Below are 18,370 nucleotides of genomic sequence, written 5' to 3'. Positions count from 1 at the left end.
ATGAGAAGGTACTATTATCCCCATTTAACAGAGAAAGAAACAGGCAGAAATCTTACTAAAACTCCACCAAGGTCTCAAAGCTGTAAGTGGCAACGCAGAGGTTCAAACCCAGGCTATAATGCTGCTGCCCTTAATTATCGTACCATGCTATCTCTCTACCATGATGTGGTGAAAACCCAGCTTTGGAATCGGAGAAAGCTGAGTCCCCACATCTCACTATGTTATATAAACCACTTAACTTCTTGGATCCTCTGTACACCCACTTATAGAAGGGTTAATATCAAGTATGTTAAACAAGTGTTTTAAGGAATAATGATTGGACTCTGTTACAAGTCTCTAGCTTATGAAGCCCACAATAAATGGTTCCCACTATCCTTCCACCATACCTGGTAAGATTAATTAAAAAGCACAGTTAATAATTCATAAACACATAGCTGGAACAATGGAATAGCTCTACCTTTTAATTAACTAACCAAAGAACCCCCAAACCAACTTTTCAACATACTTGTAAACTTCAAGGATAGCAGTAATTCAGAAGAGAACTTTTTTATATAATGAAATTTAAACATATAATCAGCAGAAACAGGAGTCTGCAATATAAAGAATAGCCAAACTTAAATTAATTCAATTTTTTCTTTAAAAAAAAAACAAACAACAAACTTGTTCAACATAAACAGACCTGCTGCTCAGAAAAGTGCACTAAAACTTTGTTCATGCTGGTGATTCTCTAGCCTGACATCTGACTGATATATGGCAAAGTAGTTTTATTACAGAAAAGGAAGGTAAGCTTAATGAGTATGTTAAAAAATCAACTCCCTTAAGAATGATAGCTTTCTGTGTTGTTATCCTGTGAATATTTTTGTGCTTATCTGTTAAACTACTAAGTTCTGGGGGTGGGGCAGGAATGTTTTATAGTCATCTAGGTATTCCTACTCCTTAACAGGCAGGAACAACAGTACAATAGTACAGCCTCTAGCATTTCTTATAAGAAACTTTCTTAAAAGAAGTTTGAACCATTTTGTCTGAAAAATAATTTTTCCAACAGATCAATTAAAGGCTGATTATCATTATTTATTTTAAAAATGATTTATTTATTTATTTATTTTTGGCCGCCCTATGTGGGATGCAGAATCTTAGTTCCCCAACCAGAGATCGAAGCCACGCCCCCTGCAATGGAAGTGTAGTCTTAACCACTGGACCGCCAGGAAGTCCCAAAGGCTCCTTATTTGCTTTAGTAAAGAAAAACAACTATTAGACTCCTTTAAATATTTGCCTCGTATATTTTAAACCACCTACAAAAATTCAATTTACATAACATTAGCAATATTTTACCTCTTTAGTTAAGATATATACCTGTGGACAAAAGAAGTTCAGCTCATCTCACTGAACTATTTTTCAAGTTTGATTATAGCCAGTTTTGTTTTGAGCAGACTTCAGTGGGAAATAAAAATCAGAGCCTGATTTTGAAGTGACTTGGTCAGCTAGCTCTCAGCATAACCACATATCAAATTGCAGACAACGGCAACTATAGTCAGTTATGAAGTAGCATGTTTTCTATGTATCACCTAGATATCCCATCCCACCCATTATTTGAAAAACCATAAATACATACACCAAAATTTGCCTTTTCCATGAACTACTTTTTCAGTTGGGATATTTAAAAAACTGTTGTGTCTCACCTTTCCAATAGTCTTATTTTTATTTTCATGGTTAAAGGTAGCAACCATAATGGTTAAGCACAGTGACTTGGAAACAGATTGCTTAGGTTTAAATACAGGGTCTGTGACCTACTAGCTGGATGAATCTCTGAACTTATTTTCCTTAACTAAAAAATGGGGATAAAACAATATCTATCTGACGGAAATAAACAAGTTAATAAATATAAAGCACTTCGAGCAACTGTCAGCCTCTGGTACATTAGAGTTATTACTAAGTGCATATACACTGAATCATAAAACAAAGATATGCAATCTGCTGAAGTATGATTCAGAATTGTAGGTTTTATCTTTAAGCATTTAAAAATGAATTATAAGCAGAAATGTGTCCCAGATTTCTTGTCATTCCAAACTTATTAAAATGGTTGCATGTGCTCTCCTCAGCCAAGCTACTAAACAGCCACTGACGAGAAAACTGGTAAGATGGAATTCATTCAAAAGAAAAATGGCTTCCTAACACCCTACCACCACCACCAAATTTCAAGAGCTCTGATAAGATACTATTCAGAATAAACTGAAAGAATACTTATATCAATATGTACAAACTGTTTTGAGTATCCTGAAAAAAAATCAGAGTAAGGTCTCACCCAAGTTTACAGGTCCAGTAGTCAACAACAGCAAAACACAAAGCAACTGACTTGTAATTTCTATAAAGCACTTTTGTCCTGTAAAACCACCAAAATAATTTAAGAACAACAAATCCTAGGGGAGTTGACAAAAGTAAACTTTTGTATTGAAAGAATGTAGAGAGGTAAATTGAAACTGACTCCCTAGGGAAGGAAGATGACACTTTATTTTACTATTAATTCCAAACTTCTCATTCACAATTAGCATTTTATTATTTTATCTTTTAGACAGATTGAAACTCAAGCATCTTCCCAAATACTGAAGTTAACTGTTTTTGGTTTCCATTCTATGCCTTTTTGTTTTCCGTTAAACTTCTGGATCTAAAGGTTTAAAAAAAAAAAAGTCAGCAAACAAAAAGACAGCCTTTTGTTTGAAAGGGTACAACAATCAGACACTCCAAATCTAAAATGTTTTCACTTGTTGTCTTACACTTTTCTAATAAATGTCCCAAACTTAACAGCACTCTCTTTCAAGCATTACACATAAAAGACCTTAGAAAAGGCCAGCAATGACCAAACTATAAATCTGAGTGTACTGAAGACTACCAATCACTTTACTTTTGGAAGGGATTTACAAAGAATGTGACTTCTATTACTAAACTAAAACATGAGCCACCATAAACTTTGTTTATTCCAGATAAGCTATAAATATCAAAGTTAAGAGCAAGTATTTCAACAAATATGGCAAACCAATCTCAAAGCACGAACTTGGCTGATAAATTAACACCACAGCACAATTTCAAAACTATAAGCAACTACCAAAAAAAAACCACCCAAACCGCACCCACTCTTATGTAAACTTTCGGAGTAAGCAAACTACTTTAGCCTCACCTTTGTTTTCACCTAGCGAAGACTCTTCAACATAAGACACAAACTGCAAAAAGATGAAAGATCCAGCTGTTGTCCCCGTAGGAAAAACAACTAAGAATTTAAGACATGTTAACGTATTTAAGTTACCAAGCTCAGGGCACTTCCCCAAGCTACAGCCATTTTAGATTCAGCCTTTCTTTTGAATTTCACGGGGGTGGGGAGAGGTAGATGTAAAACAGAAAAAAATCCTCACTAAAACACTTCAAGACCGACCAGCCTTTTTTGTTTCCAGGGAGGGAGGGGTCAGTAGGTGCTGGATAGACAATCTAAATCAACGAAAACACCTCGCTACCAGGGGGAACCGGAACGCTGGGAACAGGCGTGGGGGGTTAAAGCTCTTCTTTTCCCCTCAGATATCCCACATTTGACTTACACGCTTTTTTCCCTTAGACTTTCCATCATTGGAAAACAAAAGCCCTTGGCTCTAATTCAAGAAGGAGAAAAAAACCCGTAAACCAAGCTATTCAACCACCAACAAGCCGGAACGCCTGGAGAGGAGCCAGAGAGCCGCAGGTGAGCGTTCCGACCCGAAGACCAAAGTTGAACTAGGAGCGCTCCGGCAGAGTCGCGGCGACGCTCATGTGCAAAGCTCCACGCGCGGGGGAAGGTGTCCCGTCCGAACCACACGACCCGTGAGCTCTGCTCTCGGTCCCCGGCCCAACCTACACCCAACCACCTGTGTGAGAGCCTTCTTCAACTTGTTTCAACAGCCGGCCCGTCAGGCACCGGGCGGAGCCCTGCGCCGGACCACTCAAGATCCCCTACCGCCCCGTCGTCCGGAACTCCCACTCACCGGGCAGCGGCAGGGCTACAGCTAGGGACCAGTCGCGGCGTCTGAGGGTGCGTCCCCAGCTTCCTGATCCGGCAGAGGTGTAGAGCCCACAACCATAACAAAGCTCTTCCCAAAATGGCTGCCCGGCCCACACGGCCCAGGAGGGGCAGAGCGGGTGGAGGGGGAGGAGCGACGACCAGTCCGGCCCTCCCCTAATCTGACCCCGCCTCACACACGCCCACCCTCTCGCACCGCCCACAAGGGCGCACGCGCACGCGCGTGAGCCCTGTTCTGGTGACCCGCCCGACGCCCCAAGCTGCCAACGTTTAGCCGCGAGAACGGCGGTTATTCCCTGCCCTGCCCCCAGCTCCCTCCACTGCGGCTCGAGGCGGCGCATGGTCAACCCCCGCCCCTCTGCAGAGTTGAACACTCTGCCTTTCCTCGCACCGCCTCAGAGGCGGAGACCAGCTGGGTTTGGTACTCCCCTTCACATCCCCTCTCCCGACACTAGGGCCAGGGCGCGTGTGAATGAGTGGGTGGGTGGGTATGTGTGTACCCGTTTTTCCCCGCCCCTTCATTCTGCACCCTCCCACACCCCACCTCTCGGCAAGCACGCATCTCCAAACTACCTCTACAAGTACTAACAAACCGGTTTCGTAGACTCGTGTGTTTTCCGACCCCTTCCCACCTTCGGCTCCTTCCTTCCTTCACGTGCACGCGCCGTTAAGACTCCAGCCCCCAACGGGCCGCACGGCCGGGATCTGGAGGCCTGCGCGGCTGTTCCCGACGCGCTACCCGCTGGGAGTGGTAGTTCCGCCCGACCGCTGGCGACACGCCCCTGCCCCAGCGCTGGGCGGATTTCTGGCCGGAGCCTGCTCCTGTGCCAGGGCGGATAAGCTGTTTCTCCGGCCCAAAGTCTCATTGGGTATCGCACAACGGGAAGGGGTGGCGCTGCCATGGCAGAGAAGGAAACAAAAGTGAAAGCCTGTCACGACTAGAAGGTGTTACTACTAGGAAGAATTCTCTGAGCCCATTCTGCACGGGAGGCTAAACCATGTGACGGTCGGCAACCAGGAAGCTAGACTACATAGAATCCTGAGGAATGGAGGAACTGGCTAGCGTTTCTGTTGTTTTCAGATAAACGCGCAAATTGCCTGATGGTGTTTCCTTTGATAGACTGTGAAATGGAGTCCCAGAGAAGGGAAGGGACTTGCTCAAGGTCACAAAGCCCACAAACAAAAGTTAAAGCGGAGGGTGACAGAAGGAATCTAACTTCCGGGTCACCCTAAAGGCTCTTACCCTCACACCCTTCATGGAAATGAAAGTCCTGCCCCTTGTGCTGTTTATTTCTTAACGAAGTTTCTAGTTACCAGCAGAGAAAATGAAGTGAAAACAGTTTTTTGTTTTTTCTTAAATAGTATTAGTTCAGGACCTTAATGAGGCGTGAGATACGCCCCGTCGCTCCTATAAACCCTGTTGTTATGCAAAGTAAAAAATGAGTTCCTGAGACGGCAAGCAATTTGGCCAAGTCATACTTGGCCTAGACTCCAAATCTCTCCTACCTTCCGCCACCACCATCACTCTGAGATGGTTTCAGTAGTTGCACTCTACCTTCCCGAACTCTGCGAGGCAGATTCTGCTGGCTGGGAAACCTGGAATACAAAGGCAAGGACCGTTCAGGTACCCTACAGACTTCAAAAGCTGGCTTCCACTAGAACTAAGATTTTCCCCTGTAGGAACCAGTTAGCACTGGTCAAGTCTGCACCCGGACTCATTTTTTTCGGCTCTCAGGAAGTGGGGAGGGCTATCTAACCCCACTTGCCGGAAGTGCTTTCCGCAGTACCAAGCTGTTCTTGCAATTCAGCTTTCAACCTCCCCGCGCGACGCTGGCAGGTGAGTAGTAGGGCTGTTGTCACAGCAGCCCTACTGCAGGTTGGGAAAGGGGGGCACCAAGGCTTCGGAGTAAACTGAGGCCGCGGATACTATTGGGCAAAGTTTCCCGGGGATCTTTGTGTCCCCTTTTCTCTGATGTCTGCTCTAAGGCTTGCAGTTTGCAACTCTTTTATTTGGCGCAGTGGAAATATTGAGCGTTCTCACCCAAATTGAGCGGATTAACCCTTGGGTCTTTGTCCTTAACCCCCTCACCAGTTGCCGTCCCCGGCCTTTAGGCAGTCACTTTTCTCTTTAATACTCTTGAGCTGGAAAGCACATGTCACAGTGCCTAGGGAGTTTGGAAGGTTGAGGGAGCGTTGAGGTTTTTGAAATCCCTTACGAAGGTGATTTTGAACAAAGGTGAGTGTGTGGGCCCTGCAGGTATGTGTGTCTGGGAGTCAGTAGGTGGATGTGGGTGTCATCTAACATCTATTCAGAGACCCGGGATAACTTAACTCCCTACTTGCTTCCTTATACATATATACAGAATGAAGACATTGACGGGCTGGTGTACAGGATTTCTTGAACCAGCCCTAAGATCTGTAATCAAGAAATTAGTTCACTACGTTTTTAAATTAAGCAGCAACTGTGGGTTTTAGATTTTTAGACACCTTATTCTTTTGGTTAAGAATGGGACTTATGTAAATATGACAGATCTGGATTAATAATATTCTCTCTCACTCAGCCACTTACTGGTTGCTTACATTGTGTAAGGTGGGAATAATAGCTAGTATTTTTTGAGTGCCTACTTTGTGTTAGGGACAGTTCTCAGCTTTTTACATGTATTAACTTACTTAATTTTTACAACGACCCTATGTAGTTATCATAAGCCTTATAGGTGAGTGAACTGCACCATAGCCAGGTTAAATAATTTGTCCAAAGTCACATAGCTAATACGTGGTGGAGCCAGGATTCCAACCCAGATTGTTTGACTCCAAAGTCTGCACTCTAACTTAACAGGCTATTACTGCCTTTCAACACCAAGTTGATGAGGTTATTCAATAGTTACAGTAATTACATAGTTACAATGCCTGATTCACAGCTAATTGTATTGATTGCTACTATCATTACTTTAAGCTAAGTCCCAAAATAGATAACTAATAGACCAGACAAGCTATGATTTTCAATGTTAAAGATAAGAAAGCTGGCACTTCAAGGAAGCAATTTACCCAAGGTCACACAGCTGGGAAATGATGGAGGCATTTGTAAAAATCCAGATCTGTTGTCTCTGTGCATTACTCTTTCTGTTACACCAAACAGCAAAAGCTAAAAGAATGGTTCAGAGAAGAAAAGGATCTATTTACTTAATGTTACTGATATTTTGAAAACATTAATTATTGTTTTCAAAGGAACTGTTATATGGAAGAAATTATCCCGAATTACTACTTTTTAAAACTTATGTATAAAGTGAAGAAAATTAAATGACATCTTGTTTTGTACACAGCAACATGCTTCTGATTCAGATGTTCCACTGAGCTATAAAAATACATTAATCAGAACTGTGTGGCATCTTCCTAAGCAAGACTTTCAATGGGGCCCACTATGGTTCACTTCATCCAGAAGTTTTCTCGAGCATCTTCAAAGGTTGGTTTATTCAGCAAATATTTGAGCATTACTTTCCAGGCATTGCTTGGCTAGGCAATAGTGAAAAAGAAGACAAAAATCCTTACCCTCTTATATTCTGGTTGATCGGGGGAAGAGTAAAATATAAATAAGTGACATCTAATATGTCAAGTGGTAAGTGCTGTGGAGAACTATAGAGCAGGGAAGGGGAATAGGGACAGTAGACTTAAGGATTGCATTTAAAAATAGGGTGGTCAGAAGTGAGGCAATGAGCCATGCAGGTACCTCAGGGAAGAACATTCTAGACAAAAAGGAAAAAAAAAGCCTCAAGATGGAATCATTCCTAGCATTTTGAGTAACCACCAAGATTCTTAAATAACTTTCATTTTTTTCTTTAATCCAACATTTTTTGAGTTCATGTTGATCTGCTTAACTGTTGAAGTATGGAATCTACTCACTAAAGCACAGAATCAGCAAGAGAGGTTATTGCTTTGGCCATGTACCATGAAAGGTACTGGGGATTTTTTTTTTTTTTAAGGCAAAGAAAAATATATGGTCCTGGCTCTCAAGTCTACTGAGACAGACAAGTAAACACATGATTTTAATTCACCGTGAGAATTATGATGGAAGTGTGTATATGGTACTTATAGGAGGATTACATCAGATTGGAGAAAGCTTCAAGCCGAATTTTTAAAGATAAGTTCCCTAGATAGAAAAATGGTAATCTAGAATTCTAGGCAGACATATGTAGAAAGGCATGAAGCTATGACAATTATGCAGTGTCTAAAGCTTAATTTTCTCTACATAAAATAGCATTTCCACAGTAATTAGTGCTGCTTCTTTTGCAATTTATAAATAGAAGAGGCAGTTTAGAATGCCAAAAACTGAAGACCTAGTCTTTAGCTGTTCCTCCTTCAGATATTTCTTTCATGGGATAAGTTTAGTGGTAGGCCAAAATATATCACTGGTTTCTATTCAGTAGTTTCTTTTGCATGTTGTATAGCTGTTTAATAGTCTTTGCCAGCAATAATAACATCATCCTGTAGTCCAACCTTTCTTTAAGTTCGATGTGCTAACAGAAAGCAGGCGGTTTGTTTTTATATTGTCTCAGATTGGGACTAAAACATTTGATGATTTCCTTTTTTTAAATCTGTTTTTTGTCTTCTCGTTCTGTTTTCCCTATAGATGCTGAAGTACCCTTCCACAATCAGACTAGGAGTCAGAAGGAGAATAGAAACATTTTCTCTCAAAACAGGCCTCCAGCAGAACTTTTCCCCTTTGTTTCCAAGGCCTTGGCTTGTCTCATCATTTCCAGTGTGTATGAGCAAGACACAATATTATCACACTTCCCCATGCAGCTTTAAGAAGAAGCAAGAGCAAGCAGTACTTCCAGCCAGGCCACCACAAACCATCAGTTACCTGCCTGACAGCCCAAAGCCAGCATTATACGTAACTCTGGCAGGACTAATCCCCTTCATTGCTCCACCACTGGTCATGGTGATGACAAAGACTTATATTCCCATATTAGCTTTTACTCAGATGGCTTATGGAGCCAGTTTCCTATCTTTCTTGGGAGGGATCAGATGGGGTTTTACTCTGCCACAAGGTAGTCCAGCCAAACCAGACTTCCTCAATTTAGCTAATAGTACAGCTCCTGTTGTGTTTTCATGGCTTGCGTTCTTTATTTCTGAAAGACTCAGTGAAGCTATAGTCACAGTAATAATAGGTTTGGGGATAGCATTACACACTGAACTTTTTCTCTTGCCACATTATCCCAATTGGTTCAAAGCCCTGAGGATAGTAGTCACTTTAGTGGCCTTTATTTCATTTGTAATCACTTTACTAGTTAAAGGTTTTTATCCAGAGAAGGGACCCAAGAGACTTAGGCAAGTAGAATAAATATAAAACTACTCTGTAGATGACGTTAGCATGTTGGCTAGGAGCCTTGTAAGGTTGTGTTTTGGCATCACCTTTTTCTACCTCTCCAGTTTAGCTCTTTTTTCCCACCAGTGGTGATTTATTCTTCCCCAATTATTCTTCATTTCTAGAAATCTTTATTTTATAAGGAATCACTGAGAAACAGCTTGAAAACCCTTAATAAGTCCTTTTCATGTTATATTAGGTTATAGTTCTCATTCAGTCTTTTTATGAACTTTATAGTCATCCACTTAAAAATTTCAATGTTTTAATTGTTTTGAAAAATGTAAATTAAAAGATGAAAAACCTTTGTGCTAGAGCTTTAGGATCATTGAAAACACACACACACACACACACACACACACACACACACACACACACACCCGCCTCAGAGGAAAACTTGGTATCCATGAGTGTCTGAAAACAATAGGTGGCACACACACACACACACACACACACACCCGCCTCAGAGGAAAACTTGGTATCCATGAGTGTCTGAAAACAATAGGTGGCTCCAGTGTGGAGTTTTCATTGCAGTTGCCCCTGGGAATTGCATTTCCAAGCTCTTTTTACCTGGCACAACCTAGTTATTTGAACTGAAAGGATCTGTGGCTCTGAAGTCAGTAGGGAGCAGTGTCACGAGGGAAAAACTATGTTCAAAGAAAAGCTAGACACATTTTCCAGGTTTTACCAGGATATTTGGCAGGGTATAGATGCAACATCTCCAAACATAACACCAGCTGGTCAAAAATAGTTATATAGTTAAAAGAATAAAGGCTCTAGGATATACAAACTAGGAAAAGTCAAGCTGGAGACATCTTAATGTTCTATCTAGTTTTGCATGTCAACTCACACAAAAGCTTTTTTAAAACAGTAAAAGCAACACCTTGAATTCTAACTTTAAAACTTAGTCTTTTGAGATGCTTAGTCTCATAAAAAAGAAGAAACATTTTCAATGTTATAAGAATTTAAATCAGGAAATGGTATCATCTGGTATACGTTACCTTTGTATAAGTATTCGAATATTAGGTAACTTAAATTTCGTAAGTAAATTATATACATATAATTTTCACTTTAATGATTCTTGCTGTGGAAAGATCATAATCTAGAGTGGTAACTTGTTTACTTTGTTACACAGCTGTTACAAGATTTTTTTATGAATTGTGTGTTCAAGTCCTAATCCACAGCATCTCAGAATGTGACCTTACTTGCAGACAGGGTCTTTACAGAGTTATTAATAAGGTTAAAGTGAGGTTATAAGGGTAGGTTGTAATGTAATATTACTGGTGTTCTTATAATGGAAAATGTAGAGATAAACACATATACAGAGAGAATACCATGTGAACATGAAGATCTACATGCCAAGGAGAGAAGCCTTGAACAGATCCCTCCTTCTTAGCCCTCAGAAGGAACCAACTCCACCAACAGCTTGACTTCAGGCCTCCAAAACCGTGAGACGATAAATTCTGTTGTTTCAATTCTGTTGTTTCAATTATATATTAACAAATATAACACTATAGAGCTAGAGCTTGTTCTGATCATTAAGAAGCTTACCAGTTAAAAGCCTGTGGCTGAAATCACCACACGATCCTTCTTTATTAATGTAGAGAAAAGTTTACTACAGCTTGATACTGAAGGAAAGAAAGCTCATACTCTTCAGAAGATCCTTCTCAGATCCTACTCAGATTGTTTCAGTGAGGAAAATTACTTCTTTGCTTCTCTTAAAGTGCATGAGGACTGCACAAACTTAAAACTTTTCTCTGATCTCAATCTTTCAGAATACGGGCAAGTCATATTTTTAGGCTAACTGCCCACTTTTTTTTTTTTTTTTGCCCGCGCCACAAAGCATGCAGGATCTTAGTTCCCCGACCAGGGATTGAACCCGTTCCCCCTGCAGTGGAAGCTCTGAGTCCTAACCACTGGACCACCAGGGAATTCTCTACAGTGTGCGATTTTTAAGTACATTGGACAGGATATTTAGAAGTATATTGAATTGTTAAATATTTTGGAGGAAGATCACGTTAACAGTTGCTCAGAAGACAGAATTAAATGTAAAACTAAATGTGCAAGTCCTTAAAGTTGAAACACTAAAAATCATGGGCAGTCCTACTACACTTTGATAATCCAGGAATGCTGCTAATAAGCTAAATTAATTAGTAATACAAGAAAAAGCAAAGAAATCAAGATACTTTATTAGTACATTCTTTTTAAAACAATCTGTCATTACCTAGGAAATAATCATATTTATAATTACTTATTTTCAGGCATTGTCTGGACCTATTAGGCCCAAACACTGATTGTGTTGACTACATTTCTGCCACAGCAGTACAAAATGCCTCCCTTCATAGTGCCATTTTAGGTTGGCATCAGGCAATAATGAAAATTAAATGATAGGAAAATTTGTAAATCTCTTGAACCAGAATGCAGATTCTCTTTAACTAGAAATATTAAAGGCACATGAGTTACAACTCAAATAGTTTACAAATTATCTTGATACTTCATTCCTTGACATTTTACAGATCCCAGCCAGGCATCTGTGACCCTTCAGACTTTCAGGGTACCCCAAAGAATGGGATACAGAGCTTTCTGTCTGTACTACGTAAGCTTTTCTTAATATATGCATATGGTTAAGTTATGAAGGAAAGTATCTTTGTGAGTCTATCCAAATATTTTGGATATGAGTGCTGCCTGAGTCTTTAATGCTTACCAAAGGTTTTCTATCTAAATAAGCCACTGATGCCTATAATATACTGGAGGATTGTACAGGAAAGGGGAAATCAGGGATATACAAATCAAATCCTGGAACAGCCAGGTAAACCTAAATGTATAAGACCTTTAATATATATGGCTCCAACTGACTAGTAGAAATAATTTAAAAGTGATGATCATGTACACAAAGAATCTTCGTCTCAGAAATGGACAGAAAACAATTCTTTAGAATGCTTCTCAGGGAAAATGAGAAGTTTTGAGAAGCAGTTTTGGGTCAGAGGCCTTTCAGCGTACACTTATGAGTTAGTATCTGTAAAAAGTTTTACAGGTACCTACAATTCCATCTTCTCCAAGCCAGGCAGCAGCTTTGTACTAAACTCATATTTAGGCTTGCCCAAGTGTGAGTATGCTTTACCAAGCTTGATAATCTAATAAATTCCCTCTTCCCAAAGCTAAACGTATTTTTGGTAACTATTTAGAAAAAGGTGCATTCAGCCTGCTGGGCTCTATCACCCATTACATCATCCTATTGCAATAAAGGACTGTCACTAAGAACCTCCTATTAATTCCTCATCTGCATTCCAGCATCAAGACAAAACCGTAAGTGAGCAAAAGCTTTTTTATGCTGTTGTCAACAGGTGAAAACTTATATATATAAATAGCTAGATATTTCCCACATGTCCCTCCCAGTTTTCCTGCTGTTAATAAAAAGTTTTGGACTAGTGAAAACTGGAATAAAATAAAAGTAGGAAGTTGCTTCATTGGCTTTTCTTTGTAGGGTAAACTATGACCATGGAAAATTGCACTCTGGATTGAATCATGAATGTATAGATATCTTTAAACTGTCTCATTGATATTCTTAAATGACACAATGGTCATGTTACAGCTTAACTGCACTGGAGAAGCAGCTAAAGGGACTATTTGCCAAGAAGCTTCTAGCAAATCATTTTTACAAATAGGACTCTACTCCTAATTGGACAATTCTAGAGCATAAACAGCATATCTACTGGTAAGCTTGGCAAACTTGTGTGAACTCTTTATTGATTTAGGATATATTCCATATCGCTTCTCACTCAAATTCTTTAAAAAAATCATTTTTTACTCATTTATCTACCAAATTCACAGAAAACTCAACAGATGAAAGGGACCTATCACCAAACACAAGTGTGATTTGCAAAAGGTGAGATCCTGTATTTTCAAAATGTTGCCTGTGCTCTCTTACGCTTACTATTTCATAGTACAGCAACACCTCCTTCACAACGACTGGTGATCATGTTACCAATTTCTGTCCATGTATCTGAATGAGGGTTATAAACTTCAACTGAGTCCAAGGTACCTGGGGCCAAGAAATCGTGACTGGAAGATCGACCTCCAGAAACATACAGAAGCCCGTTGACTGCCACAGCACACATGCCTGCTCTAGGCACTTTCATTGAAGCAACTTCAACCCACTTTTCCTGGATAAGAGAAAAAAAGAAGTTAGCAGTGCCATAACATGGTAACAGAGAAAAGTGCTGAGAAATTAGGTACTCTGGTACTTTTTTAAAATTTTTATTTATTCTTTTAATATTTATTTTTATTTATTTATTTATTTAGGCTGTGCTGGGTCTTAATTTCGGCATGCGGGGATCTTTGTTGCAGCACTCGAGATCTTTTAGTTGCGGCATGCAAACTCTTAGTTGCGGCATGCATGTGGGATCTAGTTCCCTGACCAGGGATGGAACCTGGGCCCTCTGCATTGGGAGTGCTGAGTCTTACCCACTGGACCACCACGGAAGTCCCTCTGGTCCTTTTTACATGTTTAAATTTCAAACTCACAATCTAGTCATATAAGTATATAGAACATTTTAAATTGAAGTTTAAAATAGTGAATTTAGAGGAAAGTAATGAAAAATATATCTGTGATTAATTATAAGTTATGGTCACCAAGAGATAATCTAGAAATTTGCCAGGGAAGTCTGGAAGGACTTTTTAAAATCTTTAATATAATAGGTCTTATAAATCTCCAAGAGAACAATACAGTAAACAACACTGGCCAAATTTATTCGAACATGGATTCCTTTTTTCAAGGACCATCTGGTGCAGTTAGTAATTTGCAAAACATATTTTCAGAAAGGTAGTACAGATCAGGGATTGGAAACTAGGGCCTATTTTTGTAAGCCTACAAACTAAGAATGATCTTTCCATATTAAAAGGTTATTTAAGGGACTTCACTGGTGGTCCAGTGGCTAAGACTCCATGCTCCCAATGCAGGGGGCCCGGGTTTGATCCCTGGTCAGGGAACTAGATCCTGCATGCCGCAACTAAGAGTTCACATGCTGCAAGTAAAATCCCGTGTGCCACAACTAAAGAACCTGCATGCCGCAACTAAAGATCCCGCATGCTGCAACTAAAGATCTTGCATGTAGCAACGAAGATCCCACGTGCCGCAACTAAGACCCAACACAGCCAAATAAATAAATAAATAAATATTTTAAAAAACGTTTATTTAAAAAAATATATATGGAAAAAGAAGAGATTGTATGTGGCCCCCAAGGCCTAAAATGTTTACTATCCGGCCTTTTAATAGAAAGTTTGCTAACTCCTGGTATACACTATTCACTGAAGAAATTTCAATAAGCTGCTATATCCAAAATGACTGTAAAGTCTTACTCCAGGGAAAAGGTCTATACCCAGAAAACAGGAAAGCTAATAAAGTTCCTGAGAAATAATCAAGAGAGAAAAGAAAAAGTTTCCAGATTAAAAAAAAAGAATCTGAAAATAAAGCATATGATGCACAAAGTTTATAAAGTCATAAAAGATGAAAAAAGATTATTCATCAGTGCTAGAGAGTGAACTTTTTGAGGAGAGCAACTTAATGAGCTTCACATCCCGGTACCCAGTATAGAACCAGCACATTATAGATGCTGATCTGAACTTAAATGAAATTCTGAAATACTAACACCAGGGACAATCCTTTGAAATTGAAGGACCATATTAAACTTGAAGGCTATTTGATTATATGAAATTACAGAATACATCACAAAGTTTTCACAGCTGAAAAAATACTCATTTTAAAAGATAGATATATTCACAAAAATACCTATAGCTGGTTAAGATAAATCAGGATGTTGGGTTTATGTTTATCATTAGGGAGAGCTAACCTTTGCTCCCCTACAAAAATGGCTCTGGACAAGAAGAGTAAGGGAATCATGGGGCTCATTCAGTAATGTTTATCTTTCATTTCTATCAGTGTATTAACTACAATTTGCTTTTTATTTTGAGTCCCCTCAAAATAAACTCTGTAAAACCAGAAACATGTTTTACATTATCTTTAGGGTTTGAATCTATAATGTAGGACTTTAGTATACAGTAAATAACAATAACATTTCAGATTTATGCATGAAAAACCAAGGTAACATTACTGATAAGCACTTAACTTTGAAATGAAAATCTATTCATTTTTAGCCATAGAGAAACATTAGCAAGAGAAAGCGCCCTCAGAAAGTTCACTTTCTCTATTCCCCCCATATAATAGAGACCACTTAGAAAGTGAAAGGAACCTGAAATATCACCAAAGTTTGAAACTTGTCACACATGAGAATCAAAATTATGCTTTACAACAAAACAAAAATTCTACTTTTGCCATCTCTATTCAAGATTATACTGGAGGGTCTAGCGAGGGCAATTAGTAAAGAAAATTAAATAAAAGCCATCCAGATTGGAAAGGAAAAAATAAAATGATCTCTAATTATAGATGGCATGATCTTGTACATAGAAAATCCTAAGGAATCCACAAAAACAGAGTACAAGTGCTGCAAGGTTTCAGGATATAAGATGAATATACAAAAATTGATCAAATTATTATACACTAGGAATGAAAAAAGCTGAACATGAAATTAAGAAAATTCAATTTACAATAGCATCAAACATAATAAAATATTTAGGAATAAGTTTAACCAACAAAATGCAAGATACTGAAAACTATAAAACACTGTTGAAACAAACTGAAGAAGACCTAAATAAATGGAAAGACATCCCATGTTCAAGATGAAAAGACCTAATATTGTTAAGATGGCAATACTCCCCAGATTGATCTCAGATTCAATGTAATCCCTGTCAATACCCTGCTGGCTTCTTGGTAGAAACTGACAAGCTGATCCTAAAATTCATATGGAATTCAAGGGACCCAGAACAGCCAAACCAACTTTTAAAAAGAAATTCCAAGTTGGAGGACTCACAATTTCTGATTTCAAACCACAGAGCTACAGTAACTAAGACAGTGTGGTAATGGCATAAGGATAAATATATAGATAAATGAATAGAATTAAGAGTCCAGAAATAAACCCTCACATTTATGGTCAACTGATTTCCAACAAAGATACCAAGACAATCAAATGGAAAAGAGTCTTTTCAACAAATGGTGCTGGGACAACTGGTTACCACATGCAAAAGAATGAAGGTGGACCTCTTCCTCACACCATATACAAAAATTAACTCAAAAATTAATGAAAGACCTAAATATAACTGTAAAACTTTAAAAGAAGAGTAGGCATAAATCTTCATGATCTTGAATTAAGCAATGGTTTCTTAGTTATAACACCAAAAGCACAAGCAACAAGCGAAAAAAATAAATTGGACATTAAAATTAAAAACTTTTGTGCTTCTAAGAATACCATCAAGAAAATGAAGAAAACCATAGGATGGGAAAACAATTTTGCAAGTCATATATCTGACAAAGGACTTGCATCTAGAATATATAAAGAACTCATATCCAGTAATAAAAAGACAAATAATCCATTTTAAAATGGACAAAATTAGAACAGATTTTTCTTCAAAGAAGGATAAATGACCAATAAGCACATAAAAGATGCTCAACCTGGGCTTCCCTGGTAGCGCAGTGGTTGAGAGTCCGCCTGCCGATGCAGGGGACACGGGTTCGTGGCCCGGTCCGGGAAGATCCCACATGCCGTGGAGCAGCTGGGCCCGTGAGCCATGGCCGCTGAGCCTGCGCGTCCGGAGCCTGTGCTCCGCAGCGGGACAGGCCACAACAGTGAGAGGCCCGCGTACCGCAAAAAAAAAAAAAAAAAAAAAAAAAAAGATGCTCAACCTAATTAACCATCAGGAAAGTACCAGTCAAAACCACAATGAGATACCAGTCCACACCTACTAGGTCAGCTATAATAAAAAAAGATAAATAATAAGCATTAGATGTAGAGAAATGAGAACTCTCATATACTGCTTGTGGTTATGTAAAATGGTATAGCCCCTTTAGAAAACTACCTGGCAGTGCCCCAAAAGGTTAAACATAGAGTTACCATATGACCTAGCAATTCCACTTCTAGGTATATTCCCAAGAGAAATGAAAACATTCAGTCCACAAAAAAAACATGTACACAAATGTCCATAGCAGCACTGTTCATAATAGCCAAAACACTGAAACACCTCAAAGTGTTTGGTTTGTGAATTATATTTCAATAAAAAAAAATAAAAATAAAAATCCTTTCTACTTATGAAGAGAAAAAAGTAAATTTAAAAATCTTTAGGTTTTGAACATTTTAATAACCAAAACTAGTTTAAGAACCATAAAATTCAAATAACACTAATCCATATTTCATAAAATATGTTCCCTGAAACACTTTTCTCCCGCAAGATGTTTCACAAACAAAAGTAAGGGTTGTGTGGTCAATTAAATTTGAGAGACTTAGCATAAAGATTCATGAAGTATATTATTTAATAAATTGTAAAGAAGTCCTGTAAGAAACGTATTCAACTTTGTTTAATCCAACTTTCCCTAAGTATAATTGACCAGGGCAACTCATGTTACCAAATTCCTATTAACAATGCAAAAAAATATGATTCCATGGCAATTAATTTGGAAAAAATTTGTCTAACCTATAAGTCTATGGCATAACACACCTTGTACTTCCATTATCCCAGCACTTAATAAACTGTAATGCAATTGTTTGTCTATTTATTTCTCTATATTCCCCACTAGAATGTAGGCTTCTTGAGAGCTGGGGCCTTATATATTTAGTTTGCCTTTGTTTCCCCAGGTCTGTAAGTATTTGTGAATGAATAAATGGACTAATAAACAAATGCATGGTAGAACAGTGACTCAATGAAGATACAACCTACTTTCTCTTCTTTTCCTAGCATAATTGCATCAACCTAGTAACTGAGGGCATGAGAGAATAATGGGGCGCTCACATGGGCAATGATAAGATGGGTAATATGCAGAGGTGGCAGGTGGAGAAGACAGCTAGTATGGTAGGTAGATTTGTTTC

At 38.9% G+C, this 18,370-nt stretch overlaps 3 protein-coding genes across 8 annotated transcripts in view; 1 reads left to right on the top strand and 2 right to left on the bottom strand.

Annotated features, from left to right (window-relative positions):
• GPBP1L1 (GC-rich promoter binding protein 1 like 1) overlaps positions 1-5,683 on the bottom strand; it is a 55,335-nt gene extending 49,652 nt beyond the window's left edge. Inside the window, exon 1 of one of the 4 annotated variants that reach the window (XM_082651375.1) lies at positions 5,546-5,683. The gene's annotated coding sequence lies outside the window, so the exon portion shown is untranslated. Of the gene's footprint in view, positions 1-4,004; positions 4,146-4,632; positions 4,770-5,545 lie in introns of those variants that run through there. The other 3 variants (XM_082651376.1, XM_082651374.1, XM_082651373.1) reach the window with 3 other exon arrangements.
• Positions 5,684-5,807: 124 nt separating this feature from the next.
• Positions 5,808-9,640, top strand: TMEM69 (transmembrane protein 69). The gene is made up of 3 exons (XM_082676095.1): positions 5,808-5,876; positions 7,360-7,499; positions 8,664-9,640. The coding sequence occupies exons 2-3, from the start codon at positions 7,446-7,448 to the stop codon at positions 9,375-9,377; spliced, it is 768 nt and encodes a 255-aa protein (XP_082532221.1). The 5' UTR covers positions 5,808-5,876; positions 7,360-7,445; the 3' UTR covers positions 9,378-9,640.
• A 1,670-nt stretch (positions 9,641-11,310) lies between these two features.
• IPP (intracisternal A particle-promoted polypeptide) overlaps positions 11,311-18,370 on the bottom strand; it is a 40,606-nt gene continuing 33,546 nt past the window's right edge. For all 3 annotated transcript variants that reach the window (XM_082652638.1, XM_082652640.1, XM_082652639.1), the window contains one exon: positions 11,311-13,561. In XM_082652638.1, coding sequence (XP_082508764.1) covers positions 13,337-13,561 — 225 coding nt within the window. In that variant the 3' untranslated portion in view covers positions 11,311-13,336. The remainder of the gene's footprint in view (positions 13,562-18,370) is intronic.

The sequence above is a fragment of the Grampus griseus genome (assembly GCF_964374135.1).
Source record: "Grampus griseus genome assembly, chromosome: 1".
In the NCBI taxonomy this organism is placed as follows: domain Eukaryota; kingdom Metazoa; phylum Chordata; class Mammalia; order Artiodactyla; family Delphinidae; genus Grampus; species Grampus griseus.
This window is presented reverse-complemented; position numbering and strand designations above follow the sequence as displayed.

Excerpts from the sequence above, each read along its gene's own strand:
- TMEM69 (XM_082676095.1), top strand. The coding sequence starts at position 7,446 with ATGGGGCCCACTATGGTTCACTTCATCCAGAAGTTTTCTCGAGCATCT. Across the intron at positions 7,500-8,663 it reads TTTCTCGAGCATCTTCAAAG|ATGCTGAAGTACCCTTCCAC; the intron begins GTTGGTTTATTC and ends TTTTCCCTATAG.